The sequence below is a fragment of the Macrobrachium rosenbergii genome, chromosome 3 (assembly GCF_040412425.1).
Source record: "Macrobrachium rosenbergii isolate ZJJX-2024 chromosome 3, ASM4041242v1, whole genome shotgun sequence".
Taxonomy (NCBI): Eukaryota; Metazoa; Arthropoda; class Malacostraca; order Decapoda; family Palaemonidae; genus Macrobrachium; species Macrobrachium rosenbergii.
Genome location: NC_089743.1, coordinates 11,485,933 through 11,506,197, shown reverse-complemented (window position 1 = coordinate 11,506,197; position 20,265 = coordinate 11,485,933). Strand labels below are relative to the sequence as shown.

The 20,265-nt window shown below is 42.3% G+C and overlaps 1 protein-coding gene across 13 annotated transcripts in view; it reads left to right on the top strand.

Annotated features, from left to right (window-relative positions):
• The window catches only part of LOC136852684 (latrophilin Cirl-like), a 1,484,851-nt gene that overhangs the window by 1,461,270 nt on the left and 3,316 nt on the right, over positions 1–20,265 (top strand). For 3 of the 13 annotated variants that reach the window (XM_067127652.1, XM_067127612.1, XM_067127607.1), the window contains 5 exons: positions 417–2,168; positions 2,482–2,800; positions 3,236–3,280; positions 19,090–19,258; positions 19,612–19,785. In XM_067127652.1, the coding sequence (XP_066983753.1) occupies positions 417–2,168; positions 2,482–2,800; positions 3,236–3,280; positions 19,090–19,258; positions 19,612–19,785 (2,459 nt within the window). Of the gene's footprint in view, positions 1–416; positions 2,169–2,481; positions 2,801–3,235; positions 3,281–19,089; positions 19,259–19,611; positions 20,108–20,265 lie in introns of all 13 variants that reach the window. The other 10 variants (XM_067127599.1, XM_067127626.1, XM_067127619.1 and 7 more) reach the window with 4 other exon arrangements.

The following is a 20,265-nucleotide window of genomic DNA, read 5'->3' as shown; positions in this document are numbered from 1 at the left end:
ATATATATATATAATTTTAAAATACACAAATACATTTGACAGTTGCATGAAAGCTTTTCCAATAAGCTGCTTTGAAATGTTTTGTGCATTCCATATTATAAGTAGTTTTATAATGTATGAAGATAAAAAGATGTCACAGTGTTCAAAAGTTTTGGAAGGATGATAGATATGTGACATATACTAATAAAATTTCAGTTTCTATTTAATTCTTTTAATACTATTCATTATTTCATAGTGATACAGAGTTTATTGATTTATGATCAGTAAATGGTAGACTTGAAGCATCTGTATTGAAAACTTTGAATACCGTAGTTTTAAATGCCTGTGTCATAGTGTGTTTTGTTACTTTTTATCGTAATCTCGATTTGTGTTTTATATGTAAAACGTGTCCCTAATCATAGCTTTTATTGTTACAGCAACTACAACTACAACTACTTCAAGACCCAGGCCGCCATGGTTTTCAACCACTCGGTCACCTGTGTGGAGTCCTCCAAAGCTCAACGCAAATATTACAACAACCACTACAACTACGACACCCCCAACAACTACAACCACCACTACTACGACTACGACGACAACCACAACTACCACCACTACTGCCCCTGCCACAGAGTTACCACGTGAAGAGGAAGAGGAAGAAAAAGCTGTTGTGGAAACTGAGAAAATCCCAACAACCCTTCCTGGCCCTCAGCCAAGTTCTCCTGCCCCATCCACTTCATCTACCTCCTCAACTACAACCACTACCACTACCATTGCTGCTTACAGTACGACACCTTCTCCCAGTACTCACGCTCCTCCGATTGGTCCCCCTCGAACTGAAGGTGATTATGAAACCACTTGGTGCCCACCTTCCTTTGGACGTGGTCTTTATTGGAATTGGACTCGAGGTGGTGAAATAGCTGTGCAGCCTTGTCCTGGCGGGGCTTCTGGTTGGGCACGGCGACCTTGCAGTTCCTCAAGTTGGGCAGGTCCAGCAGATCTCAGTGAATGCCGAAGTGTGTGGTTGGCCACTCTTGAGACACGTGCTAATGCCCACGAGTCTCTGCTTGGTGTTGCTACTGATTTAGCAACTGTGACAGAAAGCAAAGCCTTGTATGGTGGTGATCTTACCACCACTGCCAGATTATTGTCAACATTAGCAACGAGAATGACTGATCATTTGAAGGAATTTCCAGATCCAAGGCAGAGACAGGCATTGGTTACTGAATTATTGCAGGCAGCTTTGTCTACAGGTTCATCACTGCTTGCTGCTGGTATGGCTGGCCCCTGGGGAGATCTAGTTGTTCATGAAAGACGGCATGCTGTTACACAGTTAATGGTTGCTTTGGAAGAAGCGTCATTCCTTCTAGCAGATTCATTGTCTGATGCTACAGAAGCAGCATACTTCAAGTCTCACGTACTTGTTTCAGCTCGGTCAGTTCGAGCAGATGGATCTGCCGTTGAATTCCCATCCGGCCAGGACAAAACATTGGACTGGGGCTATGCAGATCATGTTACACTTCCCCCAGAGGCAATCTTGGAAAATAGTGATGGCGGGATTACTAAGGTTGTATTTTTAACATATAGACACCTGGAAGATCTTCTCACACCAGGTGCTGAACCCAGTAGTGAACGCGGATCTAATGTAACACGTTTGGTTAATTCAAGAGTAGTTTCTGCTTCTCTAGGACATGGTCGCCATATCCAACTACCTGAGCCTGTTACACTTGTTTTTTCATTGCTTAGACAGGAGAATGTAACTCGTCCTGTTTGTGCATTTTGGGATTATACTACCGCAGACTGGAGTGATGAAGGATGCCATGTAGTTCACTTTAATCGTTCACATGTTACCTGTCAATGCGATCATTTGACCAACTTTGCCGTCCTCATGGAAGAAGGTGTTGGAGGCGTTGGAGAAGATCCTCAGGCTGCTTTCCGTATACTTGCATATGTTGGGTGTGTTGTTAGTTTAGTTTGTGTAGCTGGATCACTGATTGTGTTTTCAGTATTTCGTGGATTGGCATCACCACGGACAGCTGTACATCGTCATGTGTGTATATGCCTCACAGCAGCAGAGTTGGTGTTCTTGGTTGGAGTATGGCGAACAGATGTGCCTGTGCTCTGTGGAGTCATTGCAGGTGTTCTTCATTATACCGTCCTCTCTGCATTTGCATGGATGTTCATGGAAGGTAAAAATTTCTGTCCTCTATCTTTTAAAATTGTTCATATAATTTTTTTTTATTCTCCAAGAAACTATTCTGTAATATTGAACAAAGAAATTTGCTGTTTTAGATAAATTTTATTTCATTAAGTTCTGTTGTATTCATTTCATTTCACTGTTCATTATTGCATTAGCATTTTCATGATAGTTGAAAAACCGACCTTCAAAGATTAACCTTTAGTATAAGTATTTATTTTGCCTCATAAGGAGTGTATTATACTTGAATGAGGTGCTTTGAATAATTTGGTTTCTCACTAAGTATTGTTATTCTTCTCTTGTAGGTGTTCATGTCTACCTGAGTGTAGCAAGGGCCGTTGAATGTGATTCTCTGCGTTTGCGATGGTGGCATCATGCATTGGCCTATGGTCTTCCTTTGCTTGTGGTAGCTGCAGCAGCTATAGTTGACCCATTCAGTTATGGAACTGACCAGTACTGTTGGCTGAGGACAGACAACTACTTCGTTTTTTCTCTTGTTGGTCCGGCCTTGCTTTTCCTGGCTGCTGATGTCGCTCTGTTGGCTGCTGCCCTCATCTACACTTGCCGCCTTTCTCCAGATGATGCCCTCAAAACCAAAGAAATGGCTCGACTAGCATCTGCCAGGTAAATATATGCTCCACGATTCTCAAAATAATTTTCTGCTCCCTGACCCTGTATACATATTCCCAAGAAGGCTTTTTCAAGCAGTGAAATTTTTTCGGCCATGCCCTCCATTTTATTTTTTTCTTAGAAGTTCTCATTCCTTCAGTGTGTAAATATACTGTATTTATAATTGTATCACTTAATTGTCTCCCTAATCATTCCCTTTAACCACCTTGTTCAACAAGACTTCCATCCTGGAGAGAACTATGTCTTGTCACAAATGTAATTTCAACAATCCCTTTCCTCGTTCTTCAACTGATGTATAGTATACTAATTCATGGATCCTTTGACCTGTAGCTTGTACTATCATTTTTCCTTGTCTTTTTTTTTTTTTATCTCTGTCTCACCTTTTTGGCAAACTTGATAACTGCTGACTATTTCCTCCTTCACTGGCAGCGGCGTGTACACCAACGCTCTCCAGCACCGACTCTACTCTCGCCTGTAAGCTCTATACACAATTCACCGACATGGCTGTGCATGGCACGCTCTCCAGTCTGGTTTTTATAAATCCGTTGTATTTTTTTTTTTATTATTACTATTGTTCGTTTGTTTGTACGTATTCCTTCCACCATCATGTCGCTTTGATGCTATTCTGTAAAGATATCCTGTTTATCAAGTGTTCTACTTGTGAACCTTTCAGCAGTTCACTGTGCATGCCCGTTGTTTTAAGCTCTCTTTAAATTGTATCCATTGTTTTTAAATTAGTCCAATCCTTTTTTTGTTGATTTTTATTGCTGATAGTTTGTTGAGCTGTAGTTTGCTGTGCTTTTTGTGCTTTGTCACATTTAGGTGCTCTGGTTCTTATTCCTTATTAGCAACAGTATCCTGACCTTTCACGTGCTTCTCTGTGTTTCCGTGTGCGCTAGAAAAAAAAATCATAATCTAAAAGATTATCGCAGATGTAAATTGAACATACGCCAAGCATTTTGATCATGTGCAAGCTCTGTATATCGTCTGTAAGGCTAAAAGCTTAAGTGTTTTTCGCTCGTGGTACCTCTGCTGTCCTTTTGAGTCCCCGTTTGTATGTGCGTGATTGTGCCACTCTTGTACTGGCATCTTAAGTTACTCTGAGTGCAGTGCACCTGGAATTTTTGGGGGAATCTTTACTTTTTACTACATTCTATTTTGTTTACCTTTTGAAGGTAAACAAAATAATAATAAACAAAAGCACAGATATCTTGAGTATCAATAAATTCCAAGAAAGTATCCACAGAAAATCTAAAGAAGGTATTCACCTTCTTTAGATCTTTTGTGAATACTTTCTTGGAATTTATTGATATTCAATATATCAAAAAATTCCAAGAAAGTATTCACAAAAAATATAAAGAAGGTATTCACCTTCTTTAGATTTTTTGTGAATACTTTCTTGGAATTTAATGATATATTCAAGATATCAGTGCATTTGTTTAATTATTAATTTTATTATGTGATGAAGTGGTGTATTTCGCCTCTTATATAACAAATTTACACAACCTATTTGACAGTTCATTTAGTTCCAGAAGGGCAATATTGAACTGTGTGGATGCTTTGTCTGGACACTTTTATTATTGATTATTGCATTAGTACTAAGGTAAGAATGGAAGCACCTCATGGATTAATTCTGGTAATTCTTGGAATTTTATGTCGGACGTGTGACTATGTAGCATTTGCACTACTTTTGGTCATCTTTGATTCAAGGGCGAACTGTATAACGCTTCATCAGTGTTTTACTACAGTTTACATACTGTACGTTTGTTACGTAAGTACCAGAATGGGAACGAATAATGCCATTCGCAAGATAAAAACGGAATGAAATACTGAAAATGTACACACCCCATTATTATTATGGTAATGATTATGTATTCGTGATTTGTTGTTATTATCTCCATAACCTCTCAGACTTAATTACATCCTATAGATCCTTATGGCCTATGAAATCCCTCTGTTAACGAGATCTGCAGTACTTCTAATTTTTTTTTTTTTTACTTTAAATGAACTAGTCCATAACATCATTTTGTTATATCAGCAATTTTATAATTAATTTTTTCTGTAGCTACGTTGATGCTCGCCCATAAATCATCGTAAGGGTAAGAATTAAAATGTAATAAGGCTACTGGAAATGATTGTAAAGCCGGGCATGTGGGTACTTCCTTACATGGTATGCGCTTACGGGGTATGTAAAAGCCCTTTTTATATACATCCACTTATCTTTTACTTTTTTCCCCCAACGTGGCTTTGGAACTCATCTTAGCAATAAACATGCGAATTTGTTCCAACCTGACCCTTCTTTGATGGGTTACGTGCCAGCCACCAGCCTCTTGTCGATCGGCAACGTAAATTATTATTGCCGTGCGGGGAAAAAGTTTTATCGCTCTCATTTAATTGTTTATAGTCTAAACTTGCTCTTGGTTTTTCATTCCCATACGACTGTTACCTCGGTTTAAGTATTGTTTTTATATATATATATATATATATATATATATATATATATATATATATATATATATATATATATATATATAATCAACACACAATCACTTGTGGAACAGAAATATAATATCTGACTCACATCAGGATCGAACCCAGATCTTTCAGTTGAGAGGAAATGACGCTGCCCACTAGGCCATACAAGTCTAAAAGAAGTTGGAACCTGAGAGCAACTGCACCCAAGGAATTGCCTGGGCAAGCTAAATGCTTGCAAACCAGCTAGTTTTCCCCAACTTCCCGACTCAGCAGTGACCCAATTGACAGCATATCATTCGAATTATCCTTCTGGGTGAATAAGATGGAAATAATCTTCACACAATCACGTGTGGAACAGAAATAAATTTCTGACTCACATCAGGATCGAACCCAGGTCTTTCAATTGAAAGGAAAGGGCGCTGCCCACTAGGCCATACAAGTCTAAAAGTAGTTGGAATCTGAGAGCAACTGCACCCAAGGAATTACCTGGGCGAGCTAAATGCTTGCATACCAGCGAGTTTTCCCGAACTTCCCCACTCAGCACTGACCCAGTTGACAGCATTTCATTCGAATTATCCCTTCTGTGTAAATAAGACAGAAATAATCAACACACAATCACATGTGGAACAGAAATAAATTCTTGACTCACATCAGGATCGAACCCAGGTCTTTCAGTTGAAAGGCAAGGGCGCTGCCCACTAGGCCATACAAGTCTAAAAGAATTTGGAACCTTGGGTGCAGTTGCTCTCAGGTTCCAACTTCTTTTAGACTTGTATGGCCTAGTGGGCAGCACCCTTGCCTTTCAATTGAAAGACCTGGGTTCGATCCTGATGTGAGTCAGAAATTTTTATTTCTGTTCCACACGTGATTGTGTGTTGATTATTTCTATCTTATTCACTCAGAAGGGATAATTCGAATGAAACGCTGTCAACTGGGTCATTGCTGAGTGGGGAAGTTGGGGAAAACTTGCTGGTATGCAAGCAGCTAGCTTGCCCGGGTAATTCCTTGGGTGCAGTTGCTCTCAGGTTCCAACTTCTTTTAGTGTATAGCCTAGTGGGCAGCGCCCTTGCCTTTCAATTGAAAGATTGGGTTCGATCCTGATGCGAGTCAAATTTATATATATATATATATATCTATATATATAAAAATATAAAAGTCTTTTACTGTAAATACCACAGTGTAATATAAAGATAAGAAGGCTATAAAACACTATTTGAACATTGCAGCCATGAATTTCGACCACTTCCTTCTGTGCCCCCGTTCGCTGGTAAAATATGGACAGATGAAATGTTACAGGAGTATATATGCAAAGCATATGTAGGTGTGGCATTAAGTCTCCGATGGTATGCAGGTGACCTTTTCCCAAGAAGGAGGGAAAACAATTCCCTAGTGGTTTTCAGCCTCATTAACTCCTGTTTTGCGATTCATCTGGTGGTCGTGTTTCATGGAGCACCTGTTTGAGAAGAGGTTTAAGGATTAACCCGTCGATTTCATCCGCTTTCCAATGTCCTCCTGACAAGTTCATATTGTTGGTTTGATTGAAGATAGCAGATTCCAGCATCTTTCTTTTGTATGGACAGCTACTTTTGAAAACCAGCTCTGCCCTGCTCCAATTTATGGAATGGCCAATAACCCTGATGTGTAGAAAAATCCCTGAACTCTCCAACGCATACCGTACTGATCTTTTGTGCTCTGTTAATCTTTGCGAGAGGGACCTGCCTGTCTCTCCACGTAAATCTCATTACAATTGCTGCATGGAATCTTGTAAACTTCGGCTTCTTCCCCTTTTTTATTGAAGTATACATTAATGAGCGAGCTCCCGATGGATTTGGGATAATGGAAGATAAAAGGATTGTTAGACCTTTGTTGTTCTGTGGCTTTTTGGATGTTTTTGTCGTACTTAAATAAAAAAGGGGAAGAAGCCGGAGTTTACAAGATTCCGTGCAACAATTGTAATGAGATTTACGTGGGAGAGACAGGCAGGTCCCTCTCGCAAAGATTAACAGAGCACAAAAGATCAGTACAGTATGCGTTGGAGAGTTCAGGGATTTTTCTACACATTAGGGAATAGAGGCCATTCCATAAATTGGAGCGGGGCGGAGCTGGTTTTCAAAAGTAGATGTCCATACAAAAGAAAGATGCTGGAATCTGCTATCATCAATCAAACCAACAATATGAACTTGTCAGGACATTGGAAAGCGGATGAAATCAACGGGTTAATCCTTAAACCTCTTCTCAAACAGGTGCTCCATGAAACACGACCACCAGACGAATTGCAAAACGGGAGTTTATGAAGCTAAAAACCACAGGGGAACTGTTTTCCCTCCTTCTTGGGAAATGGTCACCTGCATACCATCGGAGACTTAATGCCACACTTACATATGCTTTGTATATATACTCTGTAATATTTCATCTGTCCATATTTTACCAGTAAACAGGGGCACAGAAGGCAGTGCTCGAAATATGGTTGCAACATTCAAGTAGTGTTTTATGGGCCTTCTTATCTTTATATATAGATATATTATAGATAGATAATATCAAATATAAGGGAGCCCATAAAAATGCCAAGATGTGGAAAAAAAAGACTATATTTCAGAGACTGAACTGTCTCTCTCTTCAGGCAAATAGTGAATGAGAAAAGTTCCATATTTACACCAGAAGATCCATAGGTCTGCCGTTAAGTCACTCCAGTTGACAATTTTTCTTTAATCTTCTTGATCGCTGATTGGATTAAAGATAAATTGTCAACTGGAGTGACTTAATGGCAGACCTATGGATCTTCTGGTATAAATAACGCTTTACTGTAACTTTTTCTTATTCACTATTTGCCTGAGGAGAGAGAGAGAGTTTTCTCTGAAATATGGCTTTTATTTTCCACACTTTGGGGCTCCCTTATATTTGATGGAATTCTGTTTTAACAGAAAATATTTCAGTCATATATGTATATATATTTACAGACTGGGTCTCGTTGGAAGGATGAAAGGGGGTTTTATATCAAATTACTGCCAGAGGGGCCAAAAGAGAACACCAAGCTGTAAACAAAATAAAGGTGAAAGTGAAGAGCTTAGCGTATTGTACCAATTTTGATAAAAGAATATAGAAGGTCGCCGTGAGTCAATTGTTGCATTACAGTGAATTTATTTACACATGAAGCAATCAAATGAGGCTGGAACTGGGGATCCAGCAGGCAATCAAACTTGTTGAAAATGAAAGTTACGGTGACGTGAATGGCTCGTCTCAAATTGGAAAGCATGATAAGGCTTGTAATATTTTCCGTAATTGGCTTTGTGTGCAACTAGGGAAATGTTATCCAGACTTCCTTGGTTTCAGAGGTGGCAGTATTCTTTAAGGATTTGATTCACAAGGGGGGGGGGGGTTCGACTGAGCAGAACGTGGTTGAACTCCTGGAAAAGAGGCCAGGGTTAATGATCTAGTACAAATAATTTTTCACATGAACCTCTGCACTATTGAGGAATTGATCACCTGAGTTACTTGAATTAATTGGCCGTTAATTTACACTATGGAGGGAATAATTGAGTACTGATCATTGAATCGAATTGGACTGGTTTCAAAGCAAGTCATGGGGTGATTCACGGGCTGCTTGGTGCGTGGGTTGGCTTAACAAAAGGGCTGTGATTTAGGAGAATGAAAATTGAGATTTGGAGAAATGAGAAAAAAGAATTTCACGGAGAGAAAGGAGCTGGCTTATTGACTAATTGCAGCCGACATACCTGGGGCCTGTAGATGCTTTGTGCTTAACATGTAAAGGCAGTCTTCACCAGTGAGAGATGGAAAGACAGCCGTGTGTACAGGTTGGTGGTTGTGCGCGGAGAGTATGGGTGTGAGAAAACCAGGGCACTCCTTCCAGATCGTTTTGCTTCAGAGTGTAGGCCTTGGTCGATCTGCAAAAGTCATACAGCCAGCAAAAGAGTGGAGAAAATTGGGTCTTATGATTAAGTACTTAGAGGTTAAGTTCCTACCTACCTCACATCCTGGATTTGCCTGTAACACTTAACAAGGGGCATGAGCTACTAGACACATGATGTGGGGGGTCAAAAGGGGTTGCCGTTTTACTCACTTCCATTCAGGTGCAGAGAAGGATGCGTTCTTAGTCCAAAACCAATGCTATCCTACTTTTTCCGCCATGTTGGCTGGCCTAGCATTCAAATGAGAAGTGCTTTTAATTAGAAATTCAAATTATTTTGGCTGGATAGGAGGGAAGAACAGAAATACATGAAAGGTCCCCCCTTTGAAAAGGCATTCACTCCCTTTCGGGCATGAAGATCTTGGCTGAATGGTTACTATTCATCCAGACTAGTCAGCTAGCGTCCCTACACGAGTTGTGCTTTGGCACTCCAATAGCTAAGTGGACCTACCTAACTGCCAAGAGGGGTATCAGGTTGGCTAACTTATGTACTACAACACGCCTAACCTATCTAAGGGTATAGACACTTCTGCTAACTGTCTCTAATGACAAGAGAACTCTACTCCTAGGCAAATGCACAGTAAATATTTAACCTAACCTACTATCCTAAGACTCTGGCACTGAACGAGTTGGCACTGACTAATGGCACGCAATGAATTATGAGTTACGCAATGCTTTATGATTAATACATGCAACAAATTTAAACATGAGTAACCTGAAGGGTAAATCACAGTATACAATTAAGGAAGGTGTCAGCTTGAGTCTGGAATGGTTTCGAAGGAGGTTAGTTGGAAAATGGTTAGTATGTTACAATTGCCTAAGGTGTTAGGAGTTAATTTTACTGGGGCAGAGATCACGCAGGCTACCTCCTCTGGGCAGGTGCCAGGATCACTCTGAGATGGAAGCGGCACTGTGCCAACTGGGCATGATGGCCAAGGAGAGCTCGTGGCTCTGATTTGTTAATTGGATCTCTTCCGCCCCTCCTCCTTCTTCTTCGGGGGCCTCCAAGGTCTGGCTAGTCCATTCCTAGGAGGTGATGAGGATACTGGCTTTGGAGAAAGGCCAGGAGCGCCATCAGGAGCAGGATCAGGGGCAGCCGCAGTAGCTACAGGCTGGTCTCCTACTTCGGCTGCTACGACAACCGTCATGGGAGCAGAGCCAGCATCTGCATCCTGGCCAGACAGTTCCTGGTCGACCAGAAAAGGAGGTAATGTCCAGGCCTGCCAGAGGGTCATCCTCGGCAGGTGGAAGAGTGGGAAGAAGAAACATCAGGGGTCAGAGGCTCACAAATGGCGATGACTACATTGGTGAGGTTAGGTGGATCTCCCGTAGGAGGATCCTTGTCTGGTTCTGGATCCGGCACTGGTACTAACTCGGGGCCAGGCACAAGGATTAAGGTTGATATAGAGATTCCAGTCGAGATAGGCGGAGCTTGGCGCTGACCAGTGCTCGCAAGTGGCACCAGCAGCATATTGGATTTGAACAAGTCTGAAGAGGGATCCGGGGGTGCAAAACCCCTCGGCGTACCTGAAGTTATAGGCGACAGAGATTCTGTCTTAGGGTGAGGGCCGAGCCCTTGGGTTAGCTGTGGATAGGGTGGCTGCTGCGGCTAGCTTGCTGGAGGCACTTTGACCATCTTTCGGAGTGCTCTCTTATGTTGCAGGTCCTGCAGCGGTATTTGGTAATATCCCTTCTTGGTGAGGGAGGAGTTTTTTGGTGGCCGTCTGGTTGTGAGCTTTGCGAACTAGGCCTGGAATGGTTTAGATGTTTGTGGGTCCGGTTCGCTCTTGGGCGAACAGAAGGTTGGGCTGAGGGTGGCACAGCTATCACAGGGGCTATGTCCCACTCAGGAAGTTTTGGCATGGCCTCACTGGCGGAGGCAGTCAGGCAACAGAGTGGCGTGGATGTGGGACATCTCCAGAGGATTTCTCGTCCTAGCAGGAATTCCACTCCGTGCCTAATACGTTTCACCACGCCAAGGCGGTGAATTTCGGTGTTCCAAGGGGTGATCACCCTGAGTTCAACTGTGAGAACGGTCAAGGTTTGTTTGTCTACCCAGGTTACCATCCACCTGGTTTGCTCGTCTAAGGTGGCACTGGCTGGCACTTTGGCCCAATCAATCAGTCTAATATCCAAGCCAGTGTCGGCAGTAGTTGGCAGGTGCAGTGGTGGGCTAGAGCCATCCAGAGGGGCCATGGAGACGGACTGAGTCCAGACCCGCGCTCAGGAGGAGACCTGTCGGGTGGCACAGCCAAGGAGGCTGTGGCACTGATCAGGTTTGACGTACCTGGGAGAGACCATATGTTTTGGGCACCAGGATACCTGGCAGAAGTCTGCAATGGAGTCCCACAGTCTCAGCAGGGTCCCCTGGGATAGGATGATCTCCCGGCAGTGACAGTCTGCTGGGAAGGTAGTGCGGAGTTAGAAGGAGAGGAGGAGTGGTGGTTATTGGTAGGCTGCCGTTGGTTGTTGTCTGCCTTGTAGCGGCACTCGGCTTCAGCATGATTGTACTTCTTGCAGATGGTGCAAGGAGATTTGCTAGGTGGTTCGTTCCTTGGGCGCATTGAGCCCGAGAGGTATCCGGGTGGCACTACGTGGCGTTGAAAAGTGCTGTGGGAGACATTAAACGTTTCCCAGGCATCAGCCAAGCAGCAGGCTTCCCTGAGAGTGGGTGGCTGCTTATTACTGATGTACACAGCCAGAGGCCCAGGCACACACTGGAAGAGATCTTCCAGCATGGTCCTATTTAATAGGTCCTCAAAAGTTGTGCATTTCAGGGAGTCAACCCAGCGGGTCCCAACCTGAGTCTTGTGACAGGCCCATTCTGTCCAGGACCAGCCGGCTTCCTTGGCCAGACCTCGGAACTGTTGTCTCCATTTCTCAGGGATTATTTCGTATGCCTTGGCTTATTACCTCACGGACCGCGGCCATGTCTCCTCGTTGATTCTGCTCCAGCGAGCAGAGGGCTGCCTTCACTTTACCTTCCAGGTGTTTGGTCAGCACTAAGGCCCTCTTAGCCTCAGTGGTGTTGAAATTATCGAAGAGCGCCTCGACCTCTTCCAGTCATTCTTCCAGCCCTTCCTCAGTCCACTTGGGGACTAGGGAATTAAAGCTTGAGAGCGGAGCACTTAGTGCAGCAGGGATGGCTGGAGGCTTGTTGGGATGCTATGGCTTCTGCACTTTCTTTCCTTGCTCTCTCCAGCTCGAGCTCCTTGTCCTTGAGGGCTAGTTCATGCTGTCTTGTGTGTTCTTCGTCTTCTCTTTCGCTCTGTCTCCTCCTCTCCTCTCTCATCTTCCAGCTGCCTCTGTTCGGCTTCTTCTCTCCTCTTTTCGGCTCCTCGCTGTCTTTTCCTCTCTTCTCTTTCCTTGTCTCGCTGTCTCTGTTCTTCTTTGTGCTGCCTTCATTCGGCTAGCTGTTCTTTGATCCACTTGGTAAGTGCAGGTCCGGAGAGACCAGCCTCCTTCCCTAGATCCATGAAGGCTTTGTACTCCTCGGTTGCCATGTTGCTGGTGGGAAAGGGCAGCCAAGTGGGTTGACTGTTCGCTCTTAGAGGAAAGGTTTGTGACGACTGTGAGAAGTGTCCTGTAATCTGGGGGCACTTCAGTGGTGTGGCACCTTTTCAACGAGGTGTGCCGTGCGAAGGTCACACTGAGGGAAATGGAAGGGATCCTGAAGGCACTACAGTCCTTATGGGCAGATACACTGGTTGTATGGCACTCAGTTTCTTAGGTACAGGTGCAGTGGTTTATGGTTAAGTACTTGGGTTTGGTGAGCTCCGCGGAGCAATACAGAATGTCAGTGCACGGAACGACACTGAAGGAAATGGCACTCTGCCTGAGGCAGAAGGTAATCAATGAGTAAGAAGGAAAGGAGAGACTCCGGCAGAAAGTGAGTGAGAAAGGAAAGGGAAAGAAGATGGATAAGTGCTTCAGTAATTGGCTTGGTTGGCAGTGCTTCAGATTAGTGGCACTATGGGAAGGGAACCCTAGGGTGTGTCACTCCTGGGTGGCTAATTCTAAGAACAAGAGATTGCTTCCTGACATGGGAAAAGGAAGTCTTCTCCCTGACATCAGGGGAGGGAGGATATGGGGTTGCACTCAATATGCAATTTGGCACTTGCAGCATAAGCAAGTCTTGAATGAGGTATCCACTCGTGCACGGATGTTGATAAATATTTAAGTAATTAGTTGTCCGTGCACTCGTGGCGTACGAGAATTTATATTGGCGGAAGCACAAAATGGAAAAGCAGGTATGCGATATTATTCGCGGGTAAAAGCGTTTGTGAAGTTTCACGTTAAACGAAAGAAAATTTTTTGTAATTGGCTGTTATGATTTGTGGGTTGTTTTTCCACTTCGTGGATAAATTTGTGTAGTTCCCCTTGTTTGTTATGCTAAAAGGAAGGAAAACAAAATATCAAAAGAAAATCTCTCTCTCTCTCGGAGAGTGTAGGGTAAGGGAACGTACTTGTTATGAATTAAGTTACTCTACCTTTGTTTTAAGATAAATTACATTGCAAAATTACGCTAAGTGATTTTTGAAAATGGAATCTTGGTATTTACATAATTTCACTGACTCACCCTCAACATGACAAGTGATAGTAAGTGAGATTTCTGATTATTTCAAAGGTATTCAAGTCTTCGTGAATGTTTTACATTAAGGTTGAAAAGTGATGAAACTTCGTTCAGCGTGAACAAAAGATGTGGGATCGAGTCGCGTGTGTGAGAACAGCCGAGCGGGTCGACTCACTTTGTTGCCCAGCTCGTCGCTTTGTCGCCCGACTCATCTCTTTGTCGCGCTAACAGAGAATGGGAAGTGTGGGAGAGAAAAAAAAAAAAACTCTTTCTTAGCTAAATGCGGGTTTCGAATAAAAAAGTGAATGGTTTAACGTTAAACATCAGCAATGTCATTACTTCACTTTACTGAATATATGCTGGGAGGGTTGTTAAATAACTACGCTTGGAATGTTTTCATTGTTACAACACTGGAAACGATTCGCGCGTGCGCCAACTTGAACAGAACGCATGCTTGCTCGGCGACTGGATGCCAGAGACCGCCACACGTTTTCCTACTATTCGTGAATTCAAGATTTATATCACAGACAGAGAAATAGTACACTTTCTCGGCCGTAACTGTTCTTGAATAAACTCCTAGCTAACTTGTTCTCACTAACACATGCAGTAATTCCCTAGTAAACACTTCCTAACTCCTATGCTTATTCATCTGGCAACACACACAACTGTTCCCTACACTCGAAAGTTCGCGGTAGTGAAAGGTTCGCTGGCTGCCACTCTGCCCCGCTAACTTAAGAACCTATACGCTTTCTCCAATTTTTTGAAGAAATTCTAACAAAAGACTTGTTGCATTTTTCTTTAAAGAAAAATTAATAACCTTTTACCTTAATACTCTTCACTCCAGTCGCCTTTATGCCTTTGTGAATAATGGAATTAATTTAAATTAATTAATTATTCCCGGTTCATTTCGTTCCTAGTCCTTAGCGGATAGCGAAGCTAATTTTGCTAATCCAACTAGTTTCTGGCAAGGAATCATCACTTTTACAGATTGGGTCTCGTTGGAGGGATGAAAGGGGTTTTTATATCAAATTACTGCCAGAGGGGCCAAAAGAGAACACCAAGCTGTAAACAAAATAAAGGTGAAAGTGAAGAACTTACCTTATTGTACCAAGTTGATAAAAGAATAGAAGGTCGCCAAAGGAATGAGTCAATTGTTACGTTACAGTGAATTTATTTACACATGAAGCAGTCAAATGAGGCTGGAACTGAGGATTCAGCAGGCAATCAAACTTGATGAAAATGAAAATTATGGTGACGAGAATGGCACGTCTCAAATTGGAAAGCATGATAAGGCTGGTAATAATTTCCATAATTGGCTTTGTGTGCAACTGGGGAAATACTATCCAAACTTCCTTGGTTTCAGAGATGGCAGTATTCTTTAAGGATTTGATTCATAGGGTGGGGGGGTTCGACTGAGCAGAGCGTGGTTGAACTCCTGGAAAAGAGGCCAGGGTTAGCAATCTTGCACAAATAATTTCTCTCACATGAACCTATGCACTATGGAGGAACTGATCACTTAAGTTACTTGAATTAATTGGCCCTTAATTTACACTATGGAGGGAATAATTGAGTACTGATCACTGAATTGAATTGGATTGGTTTCAAAGCAAGTCATGGGGCGATTCACAGGCTGCTTGGTGCGTAGGTTGGCTTAACAAAAGGGCTGCGTTTTAGGAGATTGAAAACTGAGATTTGGAGAAATGAGAAAAAAGAATTTCACGGAGTGAAAGGAACTGGCTTATTGACTAATTGCGGTTGACATACCTGGGGCCTGTAGATGCTTTGCACTTAACATTTAAGGGCTTGGCCGATCAACGTGATTAGTCTTCACCAGTGAGAGATGGAAAGACGGCCGTGTCTACAGGTTGGTGGTTGTGCGCAGAGTGCATGGGTGTGAGAAAACCAGAGCGCTCCTTCCAGATTAGTTTTGCTTCGGAGTGTAGGCCTCGGTCAATCTGCAAAAGTCATACAGCCAGCAAAAGAGTGGAGAAAATTGGGTCTTATGATTAAGTACTTAGAGGTTAAGTTCCTACCTACCTCACAGCCTGGCTTCACCTATTACACTAACTAGGGAGTTCCTCGCTGGGTGAGTGGCTTCCGTTCTCAACTACCACTCTGTTGGTCGTGAGTTCGAATCTCCGACCGGCCAGTGAAGAACAAGAGGAATTTGTTTCTGGTGATAGAAATTCATTTCTCGCTATAATGTGGTTCGGATTCCACAATAAGCTGTAGGTCCCGTTGCTAGGTAACCAATTGGTTCTTAGCCACGTAAAACTAAGTCTAATCCTTCGGGCCAGCCCTAGGAGAGCTGTTAATCAGCTCAGTGGTCTGGTTAAACTAAGATATACTTAACACTAACTAGGGGCATCAGCTACTAGACATGTGATGTGGGGGCCGGTGAAAAGGGGTTTCTGTTATACTCGCTTCCGTTCAGATGCAGAGAAGGATGCGCTCTTAGTTCAAAACCAGTACTACCCTACTTTTCCTGCCATGTTGGCTGGCCTAGCATTCAAATGAGAAGAGCTTTTAATTAGAAATTCAAATTATTTTGGCTGGCTAGGAGGAAGGAATGGAAATACGTGTATATATATATATATATATATATATATATATATATATATATATATATATATATATATATATATATGTATATATATATTATACACACACATACATACATACAAGGTACACGTCCCCATTAGTATAACTATACGTATTCTCGAGATTTTATGAAACGGGTAATAGACTTCAGTAACTCTTTATCGTTAGGAATCAGAGCTCATGTATTACCAGTTCCAAGTTGTTATTACAGTAAATTAGTATCTAACAGAGATATGAAAATCATTTTTACTTATGTTTTTCCATTTCATTGTTGCTTATATTTTTATTTTATCAAGACTTTGATCATTTTTCATTTGATTTTAGGCAAAAGGAATATGGTTGCTTATGTTTCTAGAAATATAATTATATATATTATCGTTACCCATGAGCCACTGGTCATTGTTCAGTTATGTAATTTCTTATTAAGACTTAATTTTTGTCAGTGTATTCTTATATATGAAACATTTCTAACTCTATTGAGATGTTATCTATACTGTGTTTGTTCTACATATTAACAGAAGATAAAATCATCTTCTCGACTTTCCCTGAAACATCCAGTCAGTGTCTCCCATGGGACAGAGACAAACGTATTTGATTATGGGGAAGATGTAGATCGCAGTTTGAGATATGTGGGCTCTGATGCATCTAGATTTGTTTTATATAACATGTATAAGCCTTTTAATTTAACACGAAAATACAGACATAAATAATTTTGAATATGCTTTCGATATTTCTATGATAAATATAACAAAAATGTGATTACAGTATGCATGTCGTGCGTAGCAAAGAACGTTCGTTACAGACATCCCAGCGTTTCATGTCTTGTTAAGTTTCGTGGTTTTTGTCTCTCGGAGACTCGTACAACGCAGCTCTAAAACTAGGGGATATTTTTGTATTCCTGGTTTTATAGCACTTCTGAGATTGGCAGAGTCGATACCGATGCTGTATTAGTCCAGTGCCTTCACGCCAATCGAGAAGATCTCTGGTTGTGGCTATATTTGTCAACACTGTCTTGGTGTGACAACACCCACAAAGGTTTTCTAGAATTGTTTCTCTCTCTCTCTCTCTCTCTCTCTCTCTCTCTCTCTCTCTCTCTCTCTCTCTCCAGCGCAATTTTTTGGTTGTTGCGTGTCAACACCAGCCACTTGCTGTCCCTGTGTTGTGGTATTGGAGGGTTTTCCTAGAATTAAAGAGAGGTATGTCTTACGTTTTGTCGCTAAGAAAGAGGGAGGCTGACAAAGCTTACATTATCTCAACCACTATAAATCCGTAATGGCAACTTTGTCTTCTGAGAGGAGAGAACTTGTTGCATGTATTGTGTCTTATGACTGTGTATATAGATTTATGTATGAGAAAGAGAGACTGTTTAGAGTTATTGCATGTATGCGATTTTTCTGTTGAGCCTCATAAATGCAGCGTGTCCAGGTCCAAACCGAGCCAACTCCGAGGCTTTTCGTAATTAACGTAGCTTGGGCGATTTGCATGGTAACAGGCTAAAAATACCCCATAATTACTGTCGTTAAAACAAGAGTGGTTTGGTACTTAACGTGCCCCGCAACTTGCCTACCTACCTACCCTCCCCATGGCCTTTGGGCATCCACACACACACACACACACACACACACACACACACACACACACACACACACACACACACACACTCTCTTCATGCTTAAGAAACTCTTTAGATTGTCTTTTGTTTTAGATGCGTTCAGAATTTTAAGCACCTGATATAAAAAGATAATTGTTTATGGTTTGGCAAATTTCTTGGTATCGTACCACAAGCCTTGGCTTCCAATTGCTTTGGTTGCCGAACTTTGCTCGTTTTTATTAGTTTTTTCCGTCTGAAAAGATGACATTGGTGAAAAAAGCTGTAAAAACAGCCCACCCTTCTTATTCTCCTTTCTCAGTGCAGCCCCTCATCTTTTAGTGACTAGTTGCATTTGAGAGCAAATAACATTTGCAAAACGTTACTTATTTGCCGTTTCCATTTCCGCATACATTACTTAAACATATGCACATAAGTAACTGACATTTATGTATAAAATGTACATATGTATATGTATGTATTATATATATATATATATATATATATATATATATATATATATATATATCAGTATATACAGTATACACACACACACAAATTGAGTATTCTCGTATGATAATTTCTTTTGTTCCTCTGAAAGATACTTCATGTTGTACCCGAGTTCAGTTTTCGGAAATGCTTTGGGGCAAATGAGAAAAATTATTTGTGGGCATCTCCCGCTTATTAAAGAGTGTCTGGTGTCCATATGATTTTATCACCGTTATATGTTATCTAGGAAATGACTGCATTTTCTTTCGAATTTGAAAATTTGCGTGTATATGTTTCAGTCTTTCGATCAAGTTTGTTTGTGTGTGTTCATTTTAGATGGTGATAGTCTTTGAAGAAACGGAAGATTCTTCAGTTTGCCGGAGCCTTTTATGCTTATTTTTAGAATTCTGCTTTAGCTAGTCTTAATATGGTATTTTGTCGAGATGTCTAGGTTTTGTTTTTATTTTAAGGCTGAGAAACATAGGTTAATTTTAGGAACTGTAGACATACCTGCAACTAAGGAAAGTTGTAAAAGCACCTAGAGGCTGTAAGCTTTCAATTTTTTGCCACTTTTTTTTTTTTTTTTTTGTAATGACCGAGCTCTACTGACCGAGTTGACTTTCTGTTTGCAGGGCCTGGCTTAGGGGCGCCATCACGCTCTTGCTTCTGATGGTGTTGACCTGGACCCTAGGACTGTTGTTCCTCCACCGACCATCGCTCCCCATCGCCGCTGCTTTCTGCGTCCTCAACGCCCTCCACGGAATCTTCATCTTCATTTACTACTGCATCAGGAATCAAAAAGTAAGGGAACCTGACTGAGAACCGTTTCCTGTCATGTAGAACTTTTTTCTCATCTTCTTTAAAAGCTACAAAGTTAATTTTTGTGATTGTTTTTTCTTTCAAACCTAAAGCATGTTTAATTAAAAAAATAATAAGAAAAGTTTGAACAGCAGTTATCTTTTTTATGAGTTTGCTGTGTTTTATTATGGCTGCTTGATGCTTTTATATGTGATGCTTTTGCTTTGATTTGTTTTGTTGATTATTGATTAGATCTAGTTTTGAGTAGGCTACGAGTCTATAGCTTTAGTGGTCACCCCGAAACCCCGTGAGTGCTGTAGTATAATGTTCGTGTCTGTCTGTCTGTCTGCGCGTAGGTTCGGGAGTGGTGTCGGTCTGCAGCGGAGCGCGAGGCTTGGCTCCCGCAAGCTGTGCGTGTAGTCTTTGCCGCCGAGAAGCAGACGTACAGCCCCAATAACAACAACACCAACCCCCACCCCGCCATCTCTCACGCCCTCAATCACGCCCTCGCCTCGCCCGCCCTCAACCAAGTGGGTAGTAACTCGTGCCAAGACCCTCCAACCATCACCACAACCCTCACTACCTCCCCGTCCTCCTCCTCCTCCTCCTCATCATCCAATTCATCCGCTTCTTCCTGCTCCTCCAGAAGTCCTCCTCCAACACCTGTAGAAGGTGGTGGAGGAGGAGGAGTGGGAGGAGGCACCCCTCCACCACCACCTCCACCTCCTCCTCCACCACCTTTGGATCCTGCAAGTTCCCTTCCCCCTCACAAGCATCACCACCACCACCACCACCCCAGAGATGCGGCACCACGCCCCCCTGGCCCCACAGCGGCCGCACCCCCGCCATCAGGTACACTCATCAAACCTTGTCAGGCTCGGGTCATCCTGGCTTTCTTCGCCTTTCCCTCCAACTCCTCTTCCTCTCAGAGTCCTTCTGTTCTTGGGGCCTAATTATGCTGACTACTACTACTACTACTACTACTCCTCTTACCAGCACTACTACTACTA